Source organism: Vanessa atalanta, chromosome 3 (genome assembly GCF_905147765.1).
Source record: "Vanessa atalanta chromosome 3, ilVanAtal1.2, whole genome shotgun sequence".
Taxonomy (NCBI): Eukaryota; Metazoa; Arthropoda; class Insecta; order Lepidoptera; family Nymphalidae; genus Vanessa; species Vanessa atalanta.
The window spans coordinates 3,991,679-4,016,681 of record NC_061873.1 but is presented as its reverse complement, the minus strand read 5'-3'; the positions used below and the strand labels follow the sequence as shown (position 1 = coordinate 4,016,681).

At 33.7% G+C, this 25,003-nt stretch overlaps 5 protein-coding genes across 5 annotated transcripts; 3 read left to right on the top strand and 2 right to left on the bottom strand.

Annotated features, from left to right (window-relative positions):
• Positions 1–37: 37 nt before the first annotated feature.
• LOC125076877 lies at positions 38–5,402 on the top strand. Its single transcript, XM_047688602.1, has 2 exons — positions 38–668; positions 5,271–5,402. Exons 1-2 carry the CDS (start codon positions 38–40, stop codon positions 5,366–5,368), a joined length of 729 nt encoding a protein of 242 aa, XP_047544558.1. The 3' UTR covers positions 5,369–5,402.
• Positions 5,403–9,441: 4,039 nt separating this feature from the next.
• LOC125077339 (probable alpha-aspartyl dipeptidase) lies at positions 9,442–10,692 on the top strand. Its single transcript, XM_047689260.1, has 3 exons — positions 9,442–9,812; positions 9,882–10,445; positions 10,555–10,692. The coding sequence occupies exons 1-3, from the start codon at positions 9,628–9,630 to the stop codon at positions 10,610–10,612; spliced, it is 807 nt and encodes a 268-aa protein (XP_047545216.1). The 5' UTR covers positions 9,442–9,627; the 3' UTR covers positions 10,613–10,692.
• Positions 10,693–11,015: 323 nt separating this feature from the next.
• Positions 11,016–17,198, bottom strand: LOC125077212 (zinc finger CCCH domain-containing protein 13-like). The gene is made up of 9 exons (XM_047689073.1): positions 16,427–17,198; positions 14,458–15,728; positions 14,209–14,375; positions 13,820–13,907; positions 13,410–13,627; positions 13,235–13,324; positions 12,331–12,448; positions 11,878–12,218; positions 11,016–11,488 (listed from the first exon to the last, which is right to left on the bottom strand). The coding sequence occupies exons 1-9, from the start codon at positions 16,984–16,986 to the stop codon at positions 11,273–11,275; spliced, it is 3,069 nt and encodes a 1,022-aa protein (XP_047545029.1). The 5' UTR covers positions 16,987–17,198; the 3' UTR covers positions 11,016–11,272.
• A 634-nt stretch (positions 17,199–17,832) lies between these two features.
• On the top strand, positions 17,833–20,956 carry LOC125076959 (pre-mRNA-splicing factor syf1 homolog). The gene is made up of 2 exons (XM_047688713.1): positions 17,833–18,067; positions 18,351–20,956. The coding sequence occupies exons 1-2, from the start codon at positions 18,029–18,031 to the stop codon at positions 20,838–20,840; spliced, it is 2,529 nt and encodes an 842-aa protein (XP_047544669.1). The 5' UTR covers positions 17,833–18,028; the 3' UTR covers positions 20,841–20,956.
• Positions 20,957–21,366: 410 nt separating this feature from the next.
• Positions 21,367–24,218, bottom strand: LOC125076960 (F-box only protein 42). Its single transcript, XM_047688715.1, has 3 exons — positions 23,918–24,218; positions 22,633–23,810; positions 21,367–22,559 (listed from the first exon to the last, which is right to left on the bottom strand). Exons 1-3 carry the CDS (start codon positions 24,060–24,062, stop codon positions 22,092–22,094), a joined length of 1,791 nt encoding a protein of 596 aa, XP_047544671.1. The 5' UTR covers positions 24,063–24,218; the 3' UTR covers positions 21,367–22,091.
• Between the last annotated feature and the right edge of the window lie 785 nt (positions 24,219–25,003).

Sequence of the window (25,003 nt, the reverse complement as noted above, 5' to 3'; positions counted from 1 at the left end):
GGTAAGTGTTTTTTTTTTAATAATTTAGTAGTTGGTGATGGAATCTGAGGAGCCCCCGGATGGGGGCGGAGGTGACTCCATAAGTCATGATTGTGTGATGTCTAGTGAATCTATAATCAGAGAAGACTCCAAAAAAGTCCTAAAGGCTGCCAAACGCTCTCAAACCGCTGCAGAGAGTATTCTAAACAAACGGGATGCTTCCTCTCCCCCTAGCGCTTCGATTCAACACACATTCACACTCCCCGAATTTAGCGGTACTAAATTGAAGTATAACGACTCCGATCAAGGCCCTTTTATTGTCCACGCCTCACGAGTGGAACCCGACCCATCAGCTGGTTATACGATTAATTTACTTAAATTTGCTCAAATTATTTACAGAAGCAAGGTTTCTGGTGTTCTCAAGGGAGGAATTAAATCAGCAGGACGCAACCGTGTTGTTGTTGAATTTGAGAATGCTTCTTCTGCCAATAATTTCATTGACAGTCCATTGTTCCAGGAGCATAATTACAAAATAATTATCCCAGCTTTTCACATTACCCGAATGGGTATTGTGAAGCAAATTCCCATCGACTGGTCTATGGAGGAGTTTCTGAGTAGTATCGAATGCTACACCCCTGGTTGCCGGGCTATAAAAGCAAGACGGTTGAACCGAAAATCTGTTACTGACGGTAAAACTGAATGGTTACCTACTCAAACAGTCGTTGTGACATTTTTAGGTCAAACCTTACCTGAGAGAATCTTTTGTTGTTACACTTCACTTCCAGTATCCCTCTACTCCCTTCCCACTATCCAATGCAACAATTGCTGTCGCTTTGGGCACACTCAAGATAAATGCAGGTCCAAGCCAAGGTGCTTTGTGTGTGCTCAACCTCATCATGGACGTTCCTGTAAAGTACCCCATTGTGAGGCTACATGTCTGTCTTGCTCAGGTCCACATCTGGCTACTGACCCCAATTGCCCAGAACATATGAGACAGAAACAGATAAAAATTGTGATGTCAGAGGAAAATATCCCATACAATGAAGCCTCTCTCCGTTTTCGCCCTACCCGTCGCTCTTTTGCTGACTCCGCACGTTCTCCTCCCAACTCTATGTCCACTCCCACTCGCCCTACGATGAGCCCTCTCACTCCTATTTATGAAATCTCCAGCCCTCTAATCCCTCCTGTTTCATCCCAACGGAAAACTGTTCTTCTCAACCAACGACCTCGCCCTCCCCTTAGTAAGGGATTCGATAAAGAAGCTCACTCTGCCCTAGTTAGTTCTCCAAAATCTTCCCAGCCTAATGGCTGTGCTCTTATAACTTCAGATAATTATAAACAAAATCCTGATTTATCCAATATCATCCAACTTTTGCTTTCTTTAATCGATATCATTACCAAGCATAATATCAGTTTACCGTACACTGTCACTGAAAAACTTAATCAGTTCACTCCTTATTCTTTTAATAAAAATGGCGACAATTCTCCAATGGAATTGCAAGAGCATTAGACATAAAAAACATGAAATCATCTCTCTAATTACCTCCTACCATCCTCATATTTTGGCCATCTCGGAGACATGGTTAAAGCCGGGTTCTCGTTTTCGGATTCCTGGATATTCATGTCTCCGCGATGATCATGTTAGTGGATGGGATGGAAGTGCCCTTCTTCTTAAACAATCCCTTATCTATTCATTGATTCCTCTCCCTCACCACTCTCCCTCTTTTAATATTGTAGCCGTCAGGGCTATAAATACAACCTTCGTGTCAATTTATATTCCTTCTCCTAATTCTTCCATTATTTCTGAATTAAGCTCTATCCTCTTAACTCTTCCTATCCCTTTAGTTGTTGTAGGTGACTTCAACTGCCATCATACTATGTGGGGTTCCCTTCAGTGTGAATACCCTTCTGCTCACCTCATTGATTTGTTTGATAATAATAACCTTTGTTTATTAAATGATGGCTCGCCTACTAGAAGAACTCCTCCATCTCAGAATCCCAGTTGTGTTGACTTGTCCTTAACGTCTCCCAATCTGGCCTCTCAGTGTAACTGGAAGGTATTATCCTGCTCATATGGTAGTGATCATCTCCCCATTCTTATCTCCTTATCCCATACTGTTCCTGTCTCGCCTATGCCATTTCCTCCTCTCTTAAAGTTTCGTATCTCGAAGGCTAAGTGGGCAGAATTTCAGCAATGCGTTACAAGCCAGACAGATCAATTTCCTGTAATAACTGTTGAAAACTTTTTACAAACTTATAATGATTTTATTTCTGCTTTATTAAATTCGGCCAATCAATTCATCCCAATTAAAAAGTCTCCTAAAGATTTCATACCTTCCCCCCCTTGGTGGGATTATGAATGCACGGAAATCATCCGCAAACGGGATGAGATGGAAGAGGTCTTTATGGAATTTCCGTCTTTAGAAAACTACTTAAATTTTCAAAGTACAAATGCCAAATCAAAAAGGGAATTATCCTTGAAGAAACGTAACGGCTGGTTTCGTTTCTGTGAGAGTCTTTCTCCCCGAACCCCTTTTTCACTTGTTTGGAAAAAAATTAAAAACTTCCGAGGTTCTTTCAGTGATAGCAATCCTGTTTCTAACGACCCTTCTGTCTGGCTCTATGATTTTTTGGATAGACTGGCTCCACCTTTTGTTCCTCCTGAAAATTGTTTTCCTTCATCTTCCCCTTCTCCTCCTTCCTATGATCGAATGGATGATCCTTTTACACGTGATGAGCTCTGCTCTGTTTTAGACAATCTCCACGACTCCTCTCCTGGTATTGATGGTATTCCTTACTCCTTTCTAAAGAAATGTTCTGACTGTTCAAAATTAATTTTACTCTCTATTCTTAACAAAATTTATGAAACTGGGTTTGTTCCTGAGTCATGGAAACATCAAATCATCATTCCTATCCTTAAACCTCATAAAGATCCTAAAGATCCCTCCTCCTATCGTCCTATTGCCTTATCGTCAGTTCTGGCCAAAATTATGGAACACTTAATAAAAAATAGATTAGAATGGATTCTTGAAAGCAGGAATATCTTGCCAAAATCGCAGTTTGGGTTTAGAAAAGGTATGGGCACGATGGACAGCCTGAGCGTGTTCTCTTCGGAAATTCGCCTGGCCCTCTCAAGGGGACACCATCTTGTTGGTGTCTTTCTTGACGTCACTTCAGCCTATGATAATGTTCTCCTCCCGCTACTCAGGCAGAAAATGCTCCAGCTGAGTCTTCCCGCGAGGATGATTAATGTTATATGTAACCTTTTCATGCAACGTTATATTTCTGTTCGAGTCCAAGGTACTATGCATCCCCCAAGAATAGTATGGAAGGGGTTACCACAGGGATCAGTTTTAAGTCCCATTCTCTATAGTTTATATACTTCTGAACTTGACTCTTCTTGTTCATCCAATTGTAACATATTACAATACGCAGATGATATAGCCCTATATTACGCCTCAGAATCTATCGACGATTGCTCTGTTCGCCTTAATTCTGCTATACAAAATCTTTATATCTGGCTAGAGGATCATGGCTTATCTCTGTCTGGTCCCAAAAGCTCTGCAGTGGTGTTTTCCAGAAAAAGATTGATACCAGATGTTGATATTATTCTGGAAAATGAGACCATCCAAGTAAAAAATAACGTAAAATTTTTGGGGGTATACTTTGACTCTCGTATGACTGGCACGGTCCATCTTAATTACATTAAGGAAAAATGTGAGCTTGGTGTAAATGTTTTGAGGTCTCTTTCAGGTGTGTGGTGGGGTTCTCATCCCCTACACTCAGAAACTCCTTTATAACGCCATTGTTCGGAGTCATTTTGATTACGGGTCATTCTTGCTTGAACCGTGTAATAAATCTGCTTTAGCCGATTGGGACAAAATTCAAGCTAAGTGTCTCCGCATCATTTGTGGTGCCATGAAGTCCTCCCCCATAAAAGCTCTCCAAGTAGAATGTCTCGATCCTCCCTTATTTCTTCGTAGACAATATCTTTGTGATAGATTCCTCTACAAAGCTGTTCAAAATTCTTGCCACCCATTACTTACTTCTCTTTGTCACCTTTCAAATTTTATTCCATCTTCAACTTATTGGACTCATAAAGAAGCTCCTTGCCTTTTCAAAAGTTATGAAAAATTTATTGCAGCATCTCCTCTTTTTCAATTTCCTGGTAATCCTTTGTTTGCTGTCCCTTTTGATGCACTTGTTTTTAGGCCCAATGTAATTACATATTTTGGTATTAATAAAGAAGATCCTGGAGCCAACGTTCGGTTTAAAAACCTCTTAAATGAACAGTTTCCCGGGTGGCGAACTATATTTACAGACGCCTCTAAACTATCTGCAGATGACCCTGTGGGTTCAGCGGTATGGGTTCCTGACATGAAGCTGACCCTTAGTTTTAAATGCTCTCCCAAGACATCTATTTTTTCTGGAGAAACAATAGCTATTTATGAAGCTGTATCCCTGGTAGAATCCCACAACCTTAATAAAACTATAATTTTCACTGATAGTCGCAGTTGTTTAGAAGATATTTTAAAATTTCCCTTACGTTCTAGAGATGTTCACCCAATTAACCTCAAAACTCGGGAACTTCTTTTTAAGTGTCACTCTGCTGGAATTGAGGTAGCCCTTGCTTGGATTCCTGGCCACTCCGGGATTTCTGGCAATGAACAGGCTGATATATGTGCTAAGTGGTCTATTCGCAATGGTACGGAGACTTATGTTAACTGTTTTGCCCAAGATTTACGTTCTCTCGCTAAAATTGATCTGAATAAGCGCTGGAATGATGTATGGAACTTTACCCGTCATGTAAAAGGTAAATTTTATGGCAGTTTGCAACCTAATATTCCATTAAAACCCTGGTTTTCTGAGTTCCGTAACTGCTCTAAATTTTCTACTTCGACAATAATTCGGTTGCGTCTTGGGCATAACTGCAGCCCTCATTTTCTATCGAAAATCAGGGTTCGGGATCACTCTTTGTGTGAATGTGGCCTTGATGAGGGTACCGTTGAACATATTTTCTTTGATTGCACCAGATTTCCTGTTTCACTGTATGATGTTCTTCCTCCTACTTTCCCTCGCCCTTTCAACATGTCCTGTATTTTGTCTTCTTCAGAAATCTCTATTATAACTATTTTATTTAAATATATTGAAAGATATAACATTAAACTTTGAATAAGTTTAAGTATATATTATTTATAGAATAAGTATATTTATGTAGGTAGTTTTATTATTTTATATCTTAGTTGGTGTTGGTGTTAATATATTATATTGTGATGTCCTGTTTGTTTTAGATCGTGCTACTGGTCATTTGGCAGAACGAAAAAGTGCTGTTTTAAGCAACCACGTGTATTTTTCAACCCTGACACTGGCAGAATTGTCAACCTATTGACAGATGCCATAAACATAATAATAATAATAATAATAATAATAAGCCCCCCAAAATCCAACCTTACGTCCGAGTCGAACACCAGACCACGTGGGGGGCGGACACGCATACATCTGAAACTTATGCGGCAAACAAGGCTATGGTAACCCATCAAACATGGAGCAACATTCAGAGAGATTACGTATAGGGCCGCTACCCGGGGGTCGCCGGGGCACACCTGGAGCCAGTGCTGGGTGTTACAGCATGCGATCCACTGGCGGTGGGGGACTGAGCAGGCGGGTTCCCCCCGAACAATTATCTACAGCCGATAATAGTTTACCCGTTATTAGTGCTAGTCAAAATTCTGCTGTTAGTTTTAACAGGCCAACTGAGGATGTTTCGCAGGGAGCCGCTAGCTCACAACCTGCGACCACCAAGGCTGGTAAACCCAGAGTACGCATGAAGTGGGACAAAGAAGTTAACTTGTTTATTATGCGTACTTATCTTTATATTACAAAATTAGAAACTGATAAAGTTATGTACCCTAAACGGCTATTCGACAAATTTAAAACACAATATCCGGATTGGAATGTAAGTCAACAACGTATCGCAGATCAAAGAAGAGTAATAATTAGAAATAAATTAATAAGTGAAGATGAAATAGCACATCTTAAATCAGAAATTGCTGAACAATTAAAAAGGGAAGCGGATTTAAATAATCAAACAGATACATCGTTGCATTCACCCCATTTACAATCACAACCATTAATTCAGACACACAATATAGTTACTAGCCCTACAACTTACAATATTACACAATCTGATGCTTCTACACAGACAAATTTAACATCCCTAGTTCACGATACAGAAGTACAATATACTCAATCTACAACCTTAGAAAACCCACAACAAGAAAACATTGAAGAATTAAAGAATCTTTTAGAAACAGCACTGACTAAATTTGAAGGTACTGATCCTAAAACCCGACCAAAATTACCGCGATTAAAAGAGAGTAAATTACTTCATGATCTGATTTACACATTCAATACTCATATACTACCTACCTTTTTTTCATTAGATTCCGACCTACTGCATTTACATACATTAATATATTGTTCAGCTTTAGTAATAATAACAAAACTTGGCTATAAAATTAAGTCAGGAAATATAGAAGATTCAAGCATACAGAAGAAAAAGAGCCATAAGCCAGCTTGGGAACATAGATTAGAAAACGATATAAAAAAGCTTAGAGCAGACATTGGTAGGTTAACTCAATATTTAAAAGGCAATAGATCTAAAAAAGTAGTAGAAAAAGTAGAGATAATATTTAAAAATACCAAATTGCACACTATCCACGAACGAGAAAACAAGAAACCAGAAGAATATATCGACACTCTTAAACAGAAACTATCTTTAAAATCACATAGACTTGCAAGATACAGGAAAGCACTTAATAGAAAACAAGATAATAAATTATATTGTACCAACGAAAAAGCTTTTTACAGGTCATTGAATAGTTGTACCTCGAATAATACAAACAATGAAGAACAAATACCAAATAAAGATGAACTTAAAAACTACTGGGCAGGGATTTGGGAAAAAAGGAGTGACCACAATTTACAGGCAAAATGGATTGAAGAAGAGAATCAGAAGTGGGGTTATATGGAACAGATGGAATTTATAGAATTAAAATTAGATGATTTAACTGTAGTTTTAAAGAAAACGAAAAATTGGAAAGCTGCTGGAATAGACCAGATACATAATTTTTGGTATAAAAAGTTTACGTCATTACATGATATTCTAACAAAAATAATTTCAGACCTAATTAACTGTAGAATTCCACTCCCAAATTTTATAACAACCGGTTTGACCTACATGCTACCAAAAAACCAAAACACCCACGACCCATCACAGTACCGTCCCATAACATGCCTACCAACAATATATAAAATAATCACATCCTGCATTACCAATAAGATAGTCTCACACCTGGAAGCACATAATGTAATGTCAGAGGAACAAAAGGGATGCAGGCGAAACCACAGAGGATGTAAAGAGCAATTAATTATAGATTCAACCATACTAAAACATTCAAATAAATTTAATAGAAATTTGTATGTCACATATATAGATTTCAAAAAAGCCTTTGATAGTGTCCCACATTCATGGTTAGTTCAAATTTTACAAACATATAAGATTCATCCTAATATTATTAAATTTTTGAAAGAGGCCATGTCTAATTGGAGAACCACAATAACTTTAACAACAAAAACATCTAAAATCTGTTGTGACGAAATCCATATTAGAAATGGCATCTTCCAAGGAGACTCTCTCAGTCCTTTGTGGTTTTGCCTCGCCCTAAATCCTCTATCTAGAATACTATCAGATTCTAAATTTGGATACCAATTAACACGTGACATAGCGGTTTCTCATTTGATGTACATGGATGACATAAAACTATTTAGTAAATCTGTGAAAGAAATGAAAGAAATGATAAAAATTACAGCGCAATTTAGTAAAGATATAAATATGAATTTTGGCTTAGATAAATGCAAAACTTTAACTATAAAGAAAGGAAAATTAATTGAGAAAAATTATGAAATTAGTGAGGAAATAAATATATCCGAGATGTTAGAAGGGGACTTATATAAATATTTGGGTATATTTCAAGCTAAGGATATTAATCACTCAAAATTAAAACAAGATCTTACCACTGAGTACATCAAAAGAGTAAACCAGCTGTGCAAAAAACATCTTTATTCGCGAAATCTCATAAAAGCAATAAATACTTTTGCTATTCCGGTCCTAACTTACTCCTTCGGGATAATCAAATGGTCTCAGACAGATATTAAGAATTTAGAAATAAAAACTAGAGTCACGCTAACTAAACATAATTATCACCATCCGAAATCAGCTATAGAAAGATTAACGTTGAAAAGACAATTAGGAGGAAGAGGGGTAGTTGATTTAAAAATTCTTTGGCAAAACCAAATCCATAATATTCAAAATTTTTTCTACAATAAAGCAAATACTAGTAAGATACATGCAGCTATAGTAGAAGTTGATGATAATTTCACACCGTTAAACCTAAAAAATAATAATAAAGAATTTAAAACTATCCAAGAACAAATAAATGAAAAAATTAAAGATTGGAGAAGAAAAGAACTACATGGTAGGCATATCCACGATCTAGAGCAAAATTTCATAGATTTAGATGCGTCAAATAAATGGTTACAAAAAGGTTACCTCTTCCCCGAAACAGAAGGTTTTCTAATTGCTATTCAAGACCAGGTTATCAATACAAGAAATTATAAAAAATATATACTTAAAGAATCAATAGAATCAGATTTATGTCGAAAATGTCACAGAATGCCAGAAAATATACAACATATTACAGGAGCTTGCCCTACTCTAGTTCAAACAGATTACACCCATCGCCACAACCAAATAGTTCACTACATACATCAAAAACTTGCACACAAATATAACCTCACAAATACTCCACTAAAACCATACTATGAATATCAACCCAACCCCGTTTTAGAAAATGAAGAAATAAAAATATATTATGATAGAGCAATTCTTACAGATAAAAAGATTCATTACAATAGACCGGATATAACTTTAGTTAACAAATCATCTAAAATAGCTTACTTAATTGATGTTTCTGTTCCAAACACACATAACTTATTAAAAACTATTACGGAAAAGATCAATAAATATACAGAATTAAAAGAAGAAATAATAAGAATCTGGAATTTAAATAAGGTTTTTATTATCCCTATCGTGCTTTCCACTACCGGAGTCATACCTAAACACTTACACCAAAGTTTAAAAATTCTTGATTTACCACCTCTCACATACATCACCATGCAAAAAGCTGCTATTTTAAATACTTGTCGAATAGTACGTAAGTTTTTAGAATCTGATAATGAGCTGACTGACTGTACTGACTGACTTTTTCACTCCCCAGATACACTTGGTCATTGACCCGTGTGACTGGAATATTTGCCCCATTATTTGGGAGATAATTAGTCCAAGAAGAAATATAATAATAATAAGCATATTTGATCAGAAGAAATAATAAAAGCCTTAAACAAAAGATAATAACAGTAAATGTAAAAAAATAACTTAAACTGACGGCGTATGCTAAATTTAATACTTTCAATAAATAAAGGGTTTAAAATATAGATTTTTTTTTAATATATATGATTTATAGTGATAATAAATTACGTATATAAAAGATAATCCGAGTTATCGTAAGATTATTAGATTATATTTCTATGCGTTTATCTTTGTTTACGTTGCATAGCACATTAATCAGTCATATTACCAACAGTCTTCGTTCACATTGTAGCTATACAATAATGAGAATGAGTCGTCAAGCATTACTTTTATCGTCGTCTAATTGTCATGGATATTCGCTTCTGCAGTTTGCTAAACAAGAAATTTCTTGCTTTTTACAAAAGTAAGTATTCATTAATAATGTTAAAATTTCTTGTATTATTGACATATAAATATGTATTTCTATTTCCAGAAATGATGTTACCCAATTACTTTTTGTACCCTATGCGCAAAACAATCACGATGAGTACACAAGGAAAATGAAAGATGTCATTGATCCATGGGGTTTCAATGTGACTGGCCTGCACACTTACCCAGATCCAGCTAGTGCTATAAAATCTGCTAAAGCCATATTTATTGGAGGTGGTAATACTTTTCTCTTATTAAATAAATTATATGAAAATAATTTAGTTAATCTTATAAGAGAAAAAGTAAATGATGGAAGTCTAGTATATATTGGGAGCAGTGCAGGAACAAATGTAGCAACTAAGAGTATTCACACAACAAATGACATGCCTATAATATATCCACCTTCATTTGAAGCTATAGGTATTGTACCCTTTAATATAAATCCTCATTACATTGACAAAATAGAAACAGATACTCATAAGGGTGAAACGAGAGACCAAAGAATTGGTGAATATATGGAAATGCCACATGCAAACCCAGTTCTTGGACTGAGAGAAGGCTGTATTTTACATGTAAATGGAGACTCCTTATTGCTAAAAGGTGTTGCTGGTGCAGTTCTTTTTAAAAAGTAAGATATATACCATTTAACTTTTATTATAACCTAACAATAATGAAAAATAATATTGGTATAAAACTCTATGATTTTTACCTTATAAAATATTGCAATTTATTTTTAGGGAAAGCAAAGTTGAATATCCAGTAGGAGCAGATATATCATTTCTACTCAACCAGTGAAACAATAAAAGTGACATATAACAATGTTGCAGAAGTCTTACCAATTTATACAAAAATATTTAACAGACAATTATAAAATATTAATAATATTATTTGTATTTTTTATAAGGAAATATATAACAGTCTTTTAGTTTCTTTTATTTTTTAATTTCATTTATAATAAAACTTTCTTTTCTGCTCAAGAATATATGAATAAGATAAATATGTTTCTTGAGATCTATATTTAAACCCTGTGCTACGTAAACTAATGAAATGCTTATTCCAATATGCTTGTAAGTACTTTTTATTGTTAAGGTCCCATACTTATGAATTTTCTAGATCTAGAATATTCAATCAGGCTAAAAAGAGACAGACATTTGTAATGACTGCAAAATCTGGGGATCAAATCAAAAGAGAAAATAAAAATGTTTCAGAGTCACTTTATTATAATTTTATATAACTTATAAGGATTTTCTATTCACAACAAATGTAAAATAAAATACCTCTATTTTATAGATACTAGTTTCTTACACATATAACATTTCCACAATGTTTTAACTAGTAAACTTACATTTAATTATTATAAACTGAAAACAAGGTCCAAAGTTCAATTTGTTTACAATTAGATTTGTAAATCCACTTGAATCACTTTAAGGTATAATGTTTGAGATAAAGCCTGTGTCAGCCTGTTACAGGTGCTTGCATAAATAAAGCACGAGCTGCATGAAAAAGTGAAGGCTGTGGTGCTACACGTGACTGACCAGTGCGCTCTGCAACTGGCAAATGGCATAGATACCGACGCAACGCCAAGTCGCGCCTCGCACTTAATCCTCGTGTTATTTCACACCCTGATCCAAACAAAACAGCCCGTTGACGTTTACGCTTTTCCATTGCCACCTGCAAAAATATTATTATTGATTTATCAATTGTTTTAATTCGCAACGAATCAGAATGGGATACGAGATATCGAAATTTAGAAATACGCGGTCCGTCGCGTTGCAGTAGCGTCTTCTCAAAGTGTCGTCGGTTCTCGCGAGAAAATACTACTTATTTGTTTGTGTGAATTTGTGGTATGTGACTTCATTAATTTAGAAATTGATGATAGTAAGGTTATTTCAGTGATAAGTTTAATAATAAGGTAATATTCTTAAATATTTCACTTATGCTTAATATTCCTGGGAATTCATTATAGTTCAATTCTCTACTCAAAAATGAGTCGTTTTGCAATGCTTCTTAATAACTTGTTTAAAATATTAATTTAAAACTATGTATGCAACTTAATATACCTGAATAGTAGCTACTGGATGTAATTTGTCAACATCTGTATGTGGTAAGGTAGACTTTTCGTCGTTTTTATCTTCATGTTGGCCATTTACTAAATTAGATTTATCATCAATATCTTCTGTTTTAACTTTACTTTGTTCTGATTGAAGAGCACTTGCATTTTGCTGTATTATGTTTTGAACTGTTTCTTTCCCAGCCATGTCAATAGAAAGCCCAATTCGAGACAGCACACATTCTGGTCTCCACCTATCCCTTGCACCTCCAGCAGGAGCAGTTTGTTCTCGCCGATGAACATCTGCCACGAGACTCGCCCAATCTACTCCAAGAGCATCACCTAAGCCAGCTAAAATTTTAAATTATATTAATATATCTATTTATACTAAATTTAATTCATTTTAAAATACATTACTATTTCTTTATGACTTTATAATATTAAGTGACTGTAGTTTACTTACCTCTTGTTCGTTCTTCTTCTAATTCACCATCAGATATTTCTTCAAAGTCTAAATTAGTGACATCTTCATCATCTTTACCCTCCTGTGACTCCTTTTCTTCTCCAGCACCACTGGTGTCCTAAAAGAAAATATAAATATATTTTAAATAGAAAATGAAATGCTTTATTGTGAAATATACAAAATTTTGTATTAAAATCTATACATATAATAAAATGGGAGTGTCTGTTTGTAATCTTAAAATAACCGCTTTTTACTAAATGCATATGTATGTATACACAGTAAATATACCAAAATAACATTTTTTACAATTTTTGTCTGGAACTGCTGGAACAGCTGGACCGATTTTGACTTACACTGACAGATAGCTTTTTTTTTTTAATCGTTTTAGTGGAATAGGCGTTTGTCTTCCATTTCACCTGATGGAAAGTGTCAAAAATGAGGTGTCAAACCGTTTAGTTTGGGTATGTCAACAACATATGGATGAAATTTTTGCCTGCGCCTAGTAGTCCGATAAAGGAATGTAGATGGCTCAACCAGTTTGAAAAGAGCCTTCGAGCACTCTTCGAAGTGTATCCTATAAAAAACCGATAAGCTGGCAACTCGACGACGATGCTCAAGGGTGTGTAGTCTGCTATTTGAGAGCTTTTCGTTGTTAATTAACCTACGGGCTCTTCGGTCAACTGAGTCCAAAGCTTCCAGATGATATTTGGCTACACCGTCCACTCCATGCGGGATCGAACTTGGGCAGTGAAAAGATTAAGCAGCTGTTCAGAGCTGATGTAACAAGGAATAACTTAGGCTACAACAATAACTTTTTTGTTAAATTCAAACGCGCACGAAGTCGCAGGCAGAGCTAGTGTTAGAATAAAACAAACATATCCATATGTTAATAAGTTAAATATACCTGAGTTGATTCTTTTTCTGAACACTCTGGTTTTGTTTCTTCAAGAGGTTGTCCAGTTTGACTGCTTTCATCCATGTTTTGGTCAACCATCTAAAATAGATGTGAATGTTAACTCCACATGTGTTAAATATTTGGTTTCAAAATTTAATATACATATACATTTATTAATTCTTACATCTTCTCGTTCAAGAATGTCATCAGGGTCATCACTGATCTCACTTAGATCATCAGGGATAGGTTTATCTTCTGCCTCCTGTTCCTCTGATGGTACTATTGGAGCTGTTTGTGTGGAAGGTGTAATTTCTTTTGAAGTTTCGGTTTCGTTTCTAGGCAAACGTCTCTTATTACCTTCGTTTCTTCCGTGGTCGATTCTCCCTCCCCGATTATAATCATCTATATTGTAATTGATTATATTTTACATATTATTATTTTTATATGTAAGGCTCAATTGTCTAACGGTAAATTATCTATCTTGGGAAATCGAAATCGCTAAATTGTAACTGACCTATTATCATATTATATGTATGTTAGGATCAAAGTGAATGTGTACTCCAAGCATTAAACTCATACAAAAATAATTAATACCATGCATACGACCGCGGTGAGGGCCAGTTGGATGTCCACGGTGATGCCAACCTTCGACGTCTTGTTCTTTGTCATCCCATTCGTTCATCTAAAAATAGAAAGATGTGTCATTGACAAAATTACACACTTCACTTATTTAAAATAAAAGTTAAAACAAATTCATGAGGCATACCAAAATGAGGATATGGACATCCAAGGAATATATGGGATAGGATATGACAGGGTTTAAAAATTCTTTTGCGATAGTCAATTGGTTCATTCCAGTAAAAGTACTGCAGACAGAGACTTACCTAAGGAAAAAAAATTGAATAATATATGATAAGAAGTATTTTAGGTAAAATAAGTACTGAAGCATTATTAACCAGCAATATAAGATATGAGAACAGTACCTGAGGCTTGTGTAGGGGCCAGTGACGTTCACGACCCCAATCTCCTCGTCCACGGTAATCTTCATTATCCCATTCTTTGTGTGAATGCATGTAGTTACGCTCTCTATCCATGGAACCTGATCTCCCTTCCCAGGAATGATCACGATGAGGACGTCGGTCATCATATCCTATTAATTAAAATACATTTTTAATTTAATGATTAAAAATAGATTACAAAATATAATATTTAGAATTAAAATATGTGCTAACCTAATTCCACACCCCGAGGATCTCCCATTGATTCCCCAAACATCCTATCATCTTCTTCAGGGTACCCTCTAGGTGGACCAGACATATCATAACCTGTGTCGTAATGCCTTTCTCTACCTTGTATATTATATCCAGGTGATCTATCGCCTTCTCTAGCGACACCTTCGTAGCGATCGTCAATTCTGTCATAATGTTCAATATTATGTCCATGATCATATTGGTGATCCATGCCAATTTCATAATCTCCTGGATCCCTATCTATACTGTCCATTCTATCTCGCTTGTTTGATCGGTCTCTTTCAAGTCTGTCTTGCTTGCGACCGCCTCTTTCAGAATGTACATCCTGTCGATCTTTTGAATTACTAGAATTTTTATCAGTTTCTAAAGCTCTATTTGAAATAGCTGCAAGTGCAGCAAGCCGTTCTTCTGGCCGAGGAAGTAATCTTTGCATTGGTTTATTAGGTTTTTCTAACCCTTTGTCACCTCTACTACCACCTAAGCCGCGTTCGCGTCCACGTCTTTTCGGATCCTCCCTTTTTGTGTCTTTATTTCTGTCTCGTCCTCTATCTTTTCTGTCATGTCTTTCTTTCTCATCATGTTTATCTTTCTTTCTCTCTAATGATCTCTCTTTGTGATCGCGGCCCCTGTCTCGGTCTCTGCTTAAAGATCGTTTTCTATGTCTTTCTGGACTACCCTCTCTTCTTATTTGTTTTTTAGGTGAAACAGGTCGACTCCTTTCAGAACTCTCTTTCCTTCTTGGATCTTTGGGATGTGATCCATGTCTACGAGGAGATCTAGATCTCCCTTTTTTAGGCGATCGGGTACGTGCTCTCACTCGATCTCTTTCTTTTTCACGATCTTTTTCCTTTTCTTTATCTCTCTCTTTGTCTTTAGGGCGATCCTTTTCTTTATCTTTTTCTCGCGAGGAATGTGGTGAAGCACTTCTATTCCTGTCTTTCCTTTGTGGTGATTTAACATGCTTTGGAGGATTTTTCGTAGCCACACTTTTGGAAGTTATTGGAGGAGTGCCACCTGATTTCTTGCCTGGTGATAAAGATTTTTTACCAATAGCCTTGGAAAGGTTTTTCTTTTTAGTGGCTTCATGTTTTTTTAACAACCTATCATCTTTTTTTATTACTTTTTTGGATTCACTTTTATCCCTCTTAAGATTGTCATTTTTTAATAACTTCTTTTTAGTAGGAATATCACAATCAGAGGAAGAACTGGAATTTCTTTTTAATTTGCCTTTTTTGAATCTCCTTTTAGTATCCCTAAAATGATTACTTAGTTATAAATAAATAATATCATTTCACGTTACATAACATTATGGGAGTTTAGATTATAGACTATATTTCGGAGATATAAAACTGTTGCTGAAAATTTTGATCCTTATTGCTATTTATTTTTATATTAATAATTAAATTAATGAAATAAAAAAAATTTACAAAACATTAAAATAATCAAATCTGTCTATAGCTGTGTCCTATTGATTTTTTTTATTCATTGTCCTAGTCTTCATTATCATCATCAATACACCACCAAGTGTGGGAGGAACTAAGATGTTATATCCTTTGTGCCTGCTGTTACACTAGCTTACTTACCCAAAAGGACTTGTACCAAGAAATAGCACCAAAACCAATGAAAAAAAGTGTGTCATTTTGTTATACAACTAATCTATACTTTTATGATACATTTATAACTAATAGTTTAGAATACTAATATTCTATTTCTTTTTTAATTTATTTTATATATAATAATTAACACTTATATTCTATTTATTTGCAATCTTAGATCTAAAAACACTTAATCAAACATATTACATATTTTTGATTAAGTGTTTTATTGCTCAATTTTATTTTATTGCTCAATTAGACCTGTAATAAGTATTGTTTTTTTTCATATAGCACCAAATCAATGAAACTTAAAAAAAACCTGCTGAAATAATCAAGTAACATTGAACTTTGAATACCTGCCAGACGAAGAGGATGAACTGCTGCCATCTGAGGAAGACGATGATACACTGGATGATGTAGAGCTCCTTGATGAAGATGAGCTAGAGACTGTTTTCTTTTTCTCTTTACGCATATCTTTAGTTGAGTCTTTTTTCATTTGTAACTCTAATTCACGCTGTAATTGCTGTCTTCTTTTCTCAAGAACATCTGTATCAGCATATTCTAAGTCATTTTGGTCCCAATTGTCTATCTCACCATCAGGGCTACGACCTGATCTAACAACTACTGTAGAATGCAATCGGTTTTTACCATCATCTTTCACAAGACGTTTCTGCTCTGTATCTTTATTTGCCGCACGTTGTTTTGAAGGACTTATTAAAGTATGCGTTGTAGCAAACTTACAATTTTTTCCGTAAGCACAACTGCCGTGTTGAGACCACTGTCTACAATATTCTGTAACTTTTTTTGCACTAGATGATTTTTTTGTACCGAGACGTTCAAACACACTAGGTCTATTCGATAGGTCTTTCGTTTTCGGTAACTCCACAGTAATTTTTCTTTTTCCTTGTTTTGACATTATAGTGAAAATACATTGGTCTCACCGAAATCGTTTGTTAAAAAAACACATCCCCTTTCACAAAGAATGATCACTAAAGACAATATTTTTACTTCATTACAAAAACAATATTTTACTTATTTAATTATGCACTACTTTTTTATATCTTGTTTATTTTATTATTGATTGTAAGTCATCAACATTAGTTAAATTTAGGTTAATGGCGTTATTGTGCCAAGTGCCAACTGCTAAGATTTTAGAATTAGATAGTTAATAGCAATAGAACAGATTATTTAAGCAATACTGCCAACCAATATCATAATAAAGATTCAAAATATTAATATAGAAATAATTAGGAATAATAAATGTGTATCTTCATCTGTTATTTTATATGATAGTAAATATAAAAAAAATAATGTTAGATATTATTGATAAGCATTGATAAAACACAAATGGATTTTCTATGTAGCTAAATTACGGCCCAATACCATTAACATAATATGTAGTACATATAATTCAATGGCCAATACTGTTAAATTTAATAACTACTTAAATCTAAAAAAACTCTAATTAATTAACTGTAAAAAAGAAAATATAAAACCTGACCAACTATTATAGACACCTTTTTGACAAGGCAACCCGATAAGAAAAAATCCTAAATTTCTTAATAATTGAATTAAATAACAATTTCGTTTATGTCATTAACAAAAAAAAAACAATATTTAAAACTAATGTAAATTGTAAACTATTATAGTACTAGATCAAACTTCAAATTGAGAGCATAATATTGTAGAAATATTCAAAAGAATGGGGAAACTTTATTGACAATTTGACACTTTGAATTTTGATTTTTGACAGACGACTGAATCGACGAATTAAAGCTGTAGTTATAGTTAACCTAATCCATAGCATCAATAACAATTTTTTACTTATTTCATATTTAGTGTGATTGAGTGTATTTGAAACGTTCTGAAAACAATTGTTAAAAGAGCAATAGCAATTTATAAATAATTGCTGTGTTTATTTTATTTTGAAGCATTTTAAGCAAACACTACAAACCAATATGCCATTACTTGATGGAAAAGAAATCGATATATTCTTCGTAAGTTATATATTGTTCAGTACATATCTATTACAAATTGTGATTGTATAAATTTTCTCAATTATATATTTCTTGTTTTAAGTTAAGTTCCTACTTGCTAGTATTGTTTTTTTACTTTGTATCTTTGTTTAGGGTATGATCATCTCGGTAACAAAAAAAAAAGTTTCCTTAAATTAATTGTATAGGTAGTTTATAATTTTAAAATAATTAAAAGATGTAAAATATAGTAGCAGGATAACAGTTATTATAAGGAATTTTAATTTATGTTTTTTATATTTTTCAGAGCGAAGAAGACTTACCGTATGAAGAAGAAATATTAAGGAATCCTTTTTCAGTCAAACATTGGTTAAGGTATATAGAACATAAAAAAGCTGCCCCTAAAAATGAAGTTAACATGATTTATGAAAGAGCTCTTAAAGAGTTACCTGGCTCTTTCAAACTATGGTACAATTACTTAAAGTTAAGAAGATCTCAAATAAGAGGTCGCTGTGTAACTGATCCTGCTTATGATGATGTTAATAATTGTTTTGAAAGGTCTTTAGTTTTTATGCACAAAATGCCTAGAATATGGATGGATTACTGTACCTTTCTAACTGACCAGTGCAAAATAACGAATACGAGAAAAGCATTTGACAGTGCTTTGAGGGCATTACCTATTACCCAACACCATAGGATTTGGCCACTGTATCTTAAATTTTTGAAGAAACATTACATCCCTGAAACAGCAGTTAGAGTATTCAGAAGATACCTTAAGTTATGCCCAGAAGATACAGAGGAATACATTGACTACTTAACATCCATAGAAAAGTTAGATGAAGCAGCTGTTAAATTAGCTCAGCTTGTAAATAATGAAAATTTCCAGTCAAAGCATGGAAAATCCAATCATCAACTCTGGAATGAGTTATGTGAACTGATCTCTAAAAATCCTGATAAAATTCATTCGCTTAATGTTGATGCTATAATTAGAGGTGGGCTTAGACGCTATACAGACCAACTGGGACACCTATGGAACTCTTTAGCAGACTATTATGTAAGAAGTGGTTTATTTGAACGTGCAAGAGATATTTATGAAGAATCTATACAAACTGTTACAACTGTAAGAGATTTTACTCAAGTCTTTGATGCCTATGCTCAGTTTGAAGAACTAAGTTTAAGTAAAAAAATGGAAGAAGTTGCTAAAAAAACAAATCCTACTGAAGATGATGATATTGATTTAGAACTAAGACTTGCAAGGTTTGAATATTTAATGGAGAGACGGTTACTTCTTCTCAATTCTGTGCTTTTAAGGCAAAATCCACATAATGTTGCTGAGTGGCATAAAAGAGTAAAGCTCTATGAAGGAAAACCCCATGAAATAATTGATACATATACAGAAGCCGTTCAAACAGTTGACCCCAAATTAGCTGTAGGAAAATTATACACTTTATGGGTTGGATTTGCTAAGTTTTATGAAAGTAATGATCAAATTGATGATGCAAGACTGATTTTTGAAAAAGCAACTCAAGTAAATTATGCTAAAGTTGATGATCTAGCATCTGTTTGGTGTGAATGGGCAGAGATGGAAATCAAGCATGAAAACTATGAAGAAGCCCTAAAATTAATGCAGAGAGCTACTGTTTTACCTAGTAGAAAGGTTGCTTATCATGATGATAAAGAAACCGTACAGATGCGTCTTTATAAATCTTTAAAAGTGTGGTCTATGTATGCTGATTTAGAAGAAAGTTTTGGTACCTACAAATCTTGTAAAGCTGTATATGATCACATTATTGATTTAAAAATAGCAACACCCCAAATAATTATTAATTATGGTCTTTTCTTGGAAGAACATAATTATTTCGAAGAAGCTTTCAGAGCATATGAGAAAGGAATAGCACTTTTTAAATGGCCAAATGTGTATGATATTTGGAATACATATTTGACTAAGTTTTTGAAAAGATATGGAGGGACAAAACTTGAAAGAGCTAGAGATCTATTTGAACAATGTCTTGAACACTGTCCACCAGAGTTTGCGAAATCAATATTCTTATTATATGCTAAGTTAGAAGAAGAACATGGTTTGGCAAGACATGCAATGTCTGTGTATGAACGGGCTGCAACTGCAGTTCTTCCAGAGCAAATGTTTGAAATGTTTAACATTTATATTAAAAAAGCTGCCGAGATCTATGGTGTTCCAAAAACGCGACAAATATATGAAAAAGCCATTGAAACTCTTCCTGATGAAAGAGCCAGAGAGATGTGCATACGTTTTTCAGAAATGGAAACAAAACTTGGAGAGATAGACAGGGCTAGAGCCATTTATGCACATTGTAGCCAAATGTGTGACCCCCGTATCACAGCTGAATTTTGGAATACTTGGAAAGAATTCGAAGTCAGACATGGAAATGAGGATACAATGCGTGAAATGCTCAGAATAAAGAGAAGTGTACAAGCCACATATAATACTCAAGTAAACATGATGTCAGCTCAGATGTTAAGCTCAGCTGCGCAAGCGGCGGGTACGGTATCTGATCTTGCTCCAGGCATGAAAGATGGCATGAGAATGTTAGAGGCAAAAGCTGCAGAAATGGCAGTTCAAAGCAAAGGTAATATACTGTTTGTAAGAGGGGAAACTCAAGGTCTTAAAGAAAATGATAAGGTTGTCAATCCTGATGAAATTGACATTGATGAGGAAGAATCAGAAAACAGTGGAGATGATGATGAAGAAGTAGCTCCTGTTCAGAAAAAAGATATACCAGCTGCTGTTTTTGGAGGTTTGCTTCCAGAAAAGGAATAAATTTTTAAATAATAAAAATATATTCTTTAATTTAAATAATAAAACAAGTTTAATTTATCAAGCTTACTTAGCAACAATTTTATACAAAAGCAATTTATCTATTTACAAGGAAATCACAGAAATAATGTATTTTTGTTTGAATTAAGTAGATAAATGTATTCTTTGACAAGTCATGTGTAATGCCAAGTTGCATTTTAGTTATTATTTCACATATCCTTGCAAAACGAAGTTATATCAACATCATTTGAAATTAATGTTACAAACAAAATTTGTATTTTAATGTATTCATAAATTCATTGAAAGCAAATATAGCCTTATAGACTAATTGGCAGTTTTAATTCTTGTACTAGCCTTTATTATTATTATAAGCTATTCCTGTATCACTTAAGTTATTTGATTCAAGGCATGTATTTCATAATGGAAATGGAATAGAATAACATAGATGCTGACATATTGAGTATCCCTAGATAAATAACGTAAGTGATACTTGAAAAGCTCATACTAGCAATATTATGAACACTTGTGGTTCATTTAATCATAAAATTGTATTTATTTAAAGCCTGGAAAAAATAATATTATTTTATACATCAATAAATATTGTTTTAAGGAATTAGTATTTCATACAAAGGATTACTTTAACTAAATTCTAATATTAGTATTGGATATATCAGATGCGTGACATGTACTTATGAGATTATTCCAATGGCACAAACCCCTTTTTTACATGTTTTTTTTTTTCTAAATAATACAGATTACATTTAAAGTCTCACATTTAGGATATAACGTTTTTGTATTTTTTTTATTAATATTTGGTATCCAATAAGCTTTACCATATTAAAATGATTGTTTTTGAGATATTCATCCATGAACTTATATCCTTAAATTTTTTTGTTAATTATCATTACTATTAAAAATGTTTTTGGTTTCCCTCTCATGAAATAATCATTTACATAGATTATTTAAGTGTTAAAGCATGAAGAAGTGATTAAAAGAGCATTTTTCCACTTGAAAGCTAATGTTAATTATATTGTAATGTTTACTGTTACTTCATAAACTATACATGGATGCACACATTTAACAGATTTTCAAATTTGGTAAGAAATTTAAGGAATACCAAATCCAATTTAAAACACCAACACTTACAACATTGTTATAACAAAAAACATGAAATTATTGATTGCCTTAGCTATAGTCACAACACAATGTAGAAAAATATTTAAATTAATGCAGAGAGTAAAGCAATTATTGAGTTTAAATTATGTCTCTAGGTGGTGAAATGAAATGTAAGGAATTGGAATACATGTTCTGTTGTTCAGAGTAATTCAAAATACTTATATCATTGTGTACACCACCAAACATTATTAATTCACCATTCCCCTTGACTAAAGAGTACATAACTAACTCTTCAGGTGCACCATGCATTTCACCAAGACGGGGACATAACCATGACACAAAATTTAATGAATTTCCATCAACCACTGTAGAGATATCCAATACATGCATTGCAAGAGTATTTCGTTTTATTTTCTTAACAGCTGGAGGTCTTTGTTGAGGATTATCAGCAGGTGGTTCTATCCTATTTTCTAAATGGGCTATTTGCCGTTGATTAATGAGATCATTTTCTGGTGGTGCATTACTACCAGCAGAATCACAAGCAAAAGCAGCCATTCTGTATTTATTAGCTTCTTGTAATTGTCTGACTATTTTCATTCCTTTATTCTGTAATTAATTTATAACTAATTAGTATGTCAATTATTGTAAAATAAATAAAAAAAGTAATTTAGTAGCTAACCTTATTTTTACTTCTTCTCAGAGCTGATTCTTTTTTAGAAATGTCAAATGTGTTATTTTGCCTTACTTCAGCACTGGAACTAGCAATGTTAGCATCCTGATTAGTATTTAATAATCCCAAATTAAGAGATTGATCATTTTCATTACTAGGTCCAGCTGTTGGTTCGTTAATTGGATTTCGTTGCCTAGGCAACACTCCACGCCTTCCATTGATATTTTGGTCTCTATCTAATGGTCTTTGTAAACTTTGTTCAACTCTTACAGAAACTGGTGCTCCTTCCCTATTATGGTTTGATAATCTAACAGCTGATGTCACTAATGGCTTAGCACTATTCCATCCATTTCTACTCCTACTCAGACTTACAATTTTGTCTCCAACTCTACAGGCTGGGTTACACCATATATTAGCAGAAGCCCATTCTTTATTTTTAACAGCTATTTCTTTCCATGTCCATATAGGACCTTTCATGGTAAGTATCCAACAATCACTATAAACAAAGCGATTTTGTAAAGTTTGTACACCCCCTAATAGCATTAGTCTGTCACAGTCCAGCTTAATGAGTGATTGAGCATAGCGTGGAGATGGTCGAGGCTTGGTTGTTGATTGTTTTCTCCAACTAAATGTTGACATGTTTAATACCCATACATCATTTGAACATTGCATTTGGAAAATCTGAGCAGGTGACATAACTAAGCCACCAAACACTATCATTTCATCATCTTTCATACATGCAGAATGCCCTGCCATAGGAGGTGGAGGATTTGTTGCATTAATTAATATCCATTTATTAGTTTTAACACAGTAAAAGTGAATATCATTAAACATTGTGACATTTTGGTAATATTGTGAGAGAGATGGATAAGTCCAACCCCCAAAAACAATTAAATAATCTTTATAGTTAACCATAGTTGTATATGCTTTGGGAACAGGATATGTGCCTGTTGCAAGTGGTCTGATCCATTGTCTTTTAGACAAGTCAAATCTCCACAAATCATTAAATGATGTTGCATTTGTAGTGCAGCCACCAAAAATATACATATTGTTCTCAAGAATACATGCTGCATGCGAAAACCTTTTTGTTATAGTAGGTACTATATCTGTAGCTGTTACATTCTTCCACAATATATTGAACTCTCCTACTGCTTTTATTAATTTTATAGAAGTTTTATGTAAGACATCTGGAAAAAAATCGAGAGATTTTTTGTAAATAAGTAACACCTATATTGAAAAACCATGACTGTACTGTTATGATGTTCCTATTTTGTACATGTTTTAATTCACTTACTTTGAGCACAAACACACCATCGTTTACAAACACTCTTACAGTTCTGTAAATCTTTATATGGTGGTAAAAAGCTTAATATGAATTCTAATACTTCATCGGGGAGGTCCTCGATAGTTATTTGTAATGATGGATCTAAAGTTTCCATTTCAAAATTTAAATCACTGTTATCGTAAAATGTTGTTTCTCCATAGTTCTTTCAGATGAAGGAAGTTATGTGAGATAAAAACACAAAAAGAAACATGTGTTGTTGTACGAATTTAGTTTCAGAATCAGTCTGTTTCTATTTTATCTATAATTTTATACTTAAATGACATTAATGACAATTATAACAACAGAATAAAAAAATTACGCTTCGTAGACTCTTATTATAGAGTGAGGAATATATTATTGTATAACATATAAAAATCGTCCCTCATATTGTATGGAATTTAAATCGCGCTACTGAAGCAAGAGAGTACAATTTGAAGAAAGTATTAGAATACTGTAGATATTTAGTAAATTATACACAAAGAGCAAAAGTAGGGTATTTCTGACATCTACCAAAATTTATAAATACCAATTAATCAACCACATACATTTTAATTCCAAATTATAAATTTTGAATTACCTAGCCTAGACATTGAAGCGCGATTCTGGTAGTTTTCAAATTTATTTTTTTAAATAATTTTGTAGAAACCTTTTTGGAGTGAAGACCTCTATGATATACTTCGCTACACTCCGTATGACTTAGAATTGATGGAATGTGAGTGGACGAAATCATGATTATTTTTCTTTTTGAAGGACAATATTATTTTGCACTACACCATAACTGTTTTTGTATGATTCGGCAGCTTGATACTGATAGCGTACATAATAGATAGATATACGATAGTCAAGACAAAAACACTGTAAAACATAATGTAATCACCCTGTAAACACCAATGACATAATTTGTACATTTAAGTCATTAGACATTAAGAAAACTGCTGATCTATGGGGTATTTCTGTAAAGGTGATTAATTCAATTATTGATCTAATTGCACCTTATCTTGCAATAATATTCAATGATTGTGTTCAACGTGGTGTATTTCCTGACCTGATGAAACA

What these genes read in the sequence shown, in the direction of transcription:
- LOC125076877 (XM_047688602.1), top strand. Translation starts at nt 38, where the DNA reads ATGGAATCTGAGGAGCCCCCGGATGGGGGCGGAGGTGACTCCATAAGT. An exon ending in CCGAAAATCTGTTACTGACG is followed by an intron (nt 669 to 5,270) that starts GTAAAACTGAAT and finishes TGTTTGTTTTAG; the next exon opens with ATCGTGCTACTGGTCATTTG.
- LOC125077339 (XM_047689260.1), top strand. Translation starts at nt 9,628, where the DNA reads ATGCGTTTATCTTTGTTTACGTTGCATAGCACATTAATCAGTCATATT. An exon ending in ATTTCTTGCTTTTTACAAAA is followed by an intron (nt 9,813 to 9,881) that starts GTAAGTATTCAT and finishes TTCTATTTCCAG; the next exon opens with AAATGATGTTACCCAATTAC. An exon ending in GGTGCAGTTCTTTTTAAAAA is followed by an intron (nt 10,446 to 10,554) that starts GTAAGATATATA and finishes ATTTATTTTTAG; the next exon opens with GGAAAGCAAAGTTGAATATC.
- LOC125077212 (XM_047689073.1), bottom strand. Translation starts at nt 16,986, where the DNA reads ATGTCAAAACAAGGAAAAAGAAAAATTACTGTGGAGTTACCGAAAACG. An exon ending in CAGAAAAAGAATCAACTCAG is followed by an intron (nt 12,449 to 13,234) that starts GTATATTTAACT and finishes ATTTTCTTTTAG; the next exon opens with GACACCAGTGGTGCTGGAGA. An exon ending in ATCCAGTAGCTACTATTCAG is followed by an intron (nt 11,489 to 11,877) that starts GTATATTAAGTT and finishes ATATTTTTGCAG; the next exon opens with GTGGCAATGGAAAAGCGTAA.
- LOC125076959 (XM_047688713.1), top strand. Translation starts at nt 18,029, where the DNA reads ATGCCATTACTTGATGGAAAAGAAATCGATATATTCTTC. An exon ending in AAGAAATCGATATATTCTTC is followed by an intron (nt 18,068 to 18,350) that starts GTAAGTTATATA and finishes TATATTTTTCAG; the next exon opens with AGCGAAGAAGACTTACCGTA.
- LOC125076960 (XM_047688715.1), bottom strand. Translation starts at nt 24,062, where the DNA reads ATGGAAACTTTAGATCCATCATTACAAATAACTATCGAGGACCTCCCC. An exon ending in ATGGTGTGTTTGTGCTCAAA is followed by an intron (nt 23,811 to 23,917) that starts GTAAGTGAATTA and finishes ATTTTTTTCCAG; the next exon opens with ATGTCTTACATAAAACTTCT. An exon ending in TGAGAAGAAGTAAAAATAAG is followed by an intron (nt 22,560 to 22,632) that starts GTTAGCTACTAA and finishes AATTAATTACAG; the next exon opens with AATAAAGGAATGAAAATAGT.